The 1,185-nt window shown below is 31.8% G+C and overlaps 1 protein-coding gene across 1 annotated transcript in view; it reads right to left on the bottom strand.

Annotated features, from left to right (window-relative positions):
- Nucleotides 1–1,185, bottom strand: part of LOC119587367 — a 5,852-nt gene that overhangs the window by 111 nt on the left and 4,556 nt on the right. Inside the window, exon 4 of the mRNA XM_037936112.1 lies at nucleotides 6–501. Within this exon, the coding sequence (XP_037792040.1) occupies nucleotides 6–501 (496 nt within the window). The remainder of the gene's footprint in view (nucleotides 1–5; nucleotides 502–1,185) is intronic.

Below are 1,185 nucleotides of genomic sequence, written 5' to 3'. Positions count from 1 at the left end.
CTTACTTTCACCAAGAAAAACATGCTGATGATATTTTACATTACCTAAAATGACTGGATACAAAATTCTTATGACATGCATCGAAAAGTAATGAATGATCCTCTTCAGCAATCTACTTTTCTGCTTTTTCATCTCATTTTTGTCACCCTCACTGCTTGTTACCATCTGTTCTGAATCTCGTAATGTTTGAATATCACTATTATTTTCCACTATTCCCAGACTTCCTTTACAGTTATTAGGTTTAGTATTAGTAATTCCTTCATTCGCTAGAGAGACTGCTTTAGAATGTATCCCATCCAAACTTGAAGAAATATCAGGACATGTATTCTTGTTAAGTTCGTCACTCAAACTAGCAATGGAGCTGTCCAATGGTATATAAACTTGAGTTTCAGAATCTCTCAGGCTTTCTATATGTTTTTCATTTTCAACTGTGTTTCTTGTGCCATCACTATGCTTCTGAAGAATCTGTACAGCCCATGCTAACCCTGATGTATTACTGAAAAAAAAAATATATATATATATACCTTTTGTCATCCTTTTTCATTAAGAAGAATGTGCAATAAACATGAAAAGGTAAGAACTTTCTAAATAAATTATACATGAAAATATTGAAAAAGAAAATTAAAGTAAAGATAAGGATTCCTTTTCAAATATGAAAATAATAAAATTCAGTCCTACCACCTTCACACTTATTGTGCCATGAGTTAAAATTCTAACTGGTCTATAAAACTGACTATATAATAAAATCAAAATGCAAATTTAGAACACTTATCAGCCCGTTCTACAATGAACTGTGCAAATTTCCTTTATTAACCAGTATTTTCAGTCAAATAACTAAACTAGTCCGTCTCTTTCTACATCAGCATATATAGAATTTACTATTAATAGCTCATTAAACTGTGCGTGTATGGAGCCAGCTTGTGTAAGTGTGCAAAGTCTGCACAAGGCCTGTGTTAATTTAGTTAGTTTCTGAATATGCATGTGCAAACCCAGGTCTGTACGAGCCTAATTTAAATGCTTCTTGGGAACCATTACATATTTACTCTGCCATCTTAAAGTAAACTTCTCCCAGGATTTGAAAGAAAGTATAAAAAGTATTGCACAAATTTATAGAACTGTATCACTCTTAACCTTATTCACAGAAAGTTAAAAGTAAATAGTGCTTAGAGAATTGAAAGTAATAAA

The sequence above is a fragment of the Penaeus monodon genome, chromosome 22 (genome assembly GCF_015228065.2).
Source record: "Penaeus monodon isolate SGIC_2016 chromosome 22, NSTDA_Pmon_1, whole genome shotgun sequence".
Classification (NCBI taxonomy): Eukaryota; Metazoa; Arthropoda; class Malacostraca; order Decapoda; family Penaeidae; genus Penaeus; species Penaeus monodon.
Note: the sequence above shows the minus strand (reverse complement) of the source record. Positions and strands in the feature narration are given on the sequence as shown.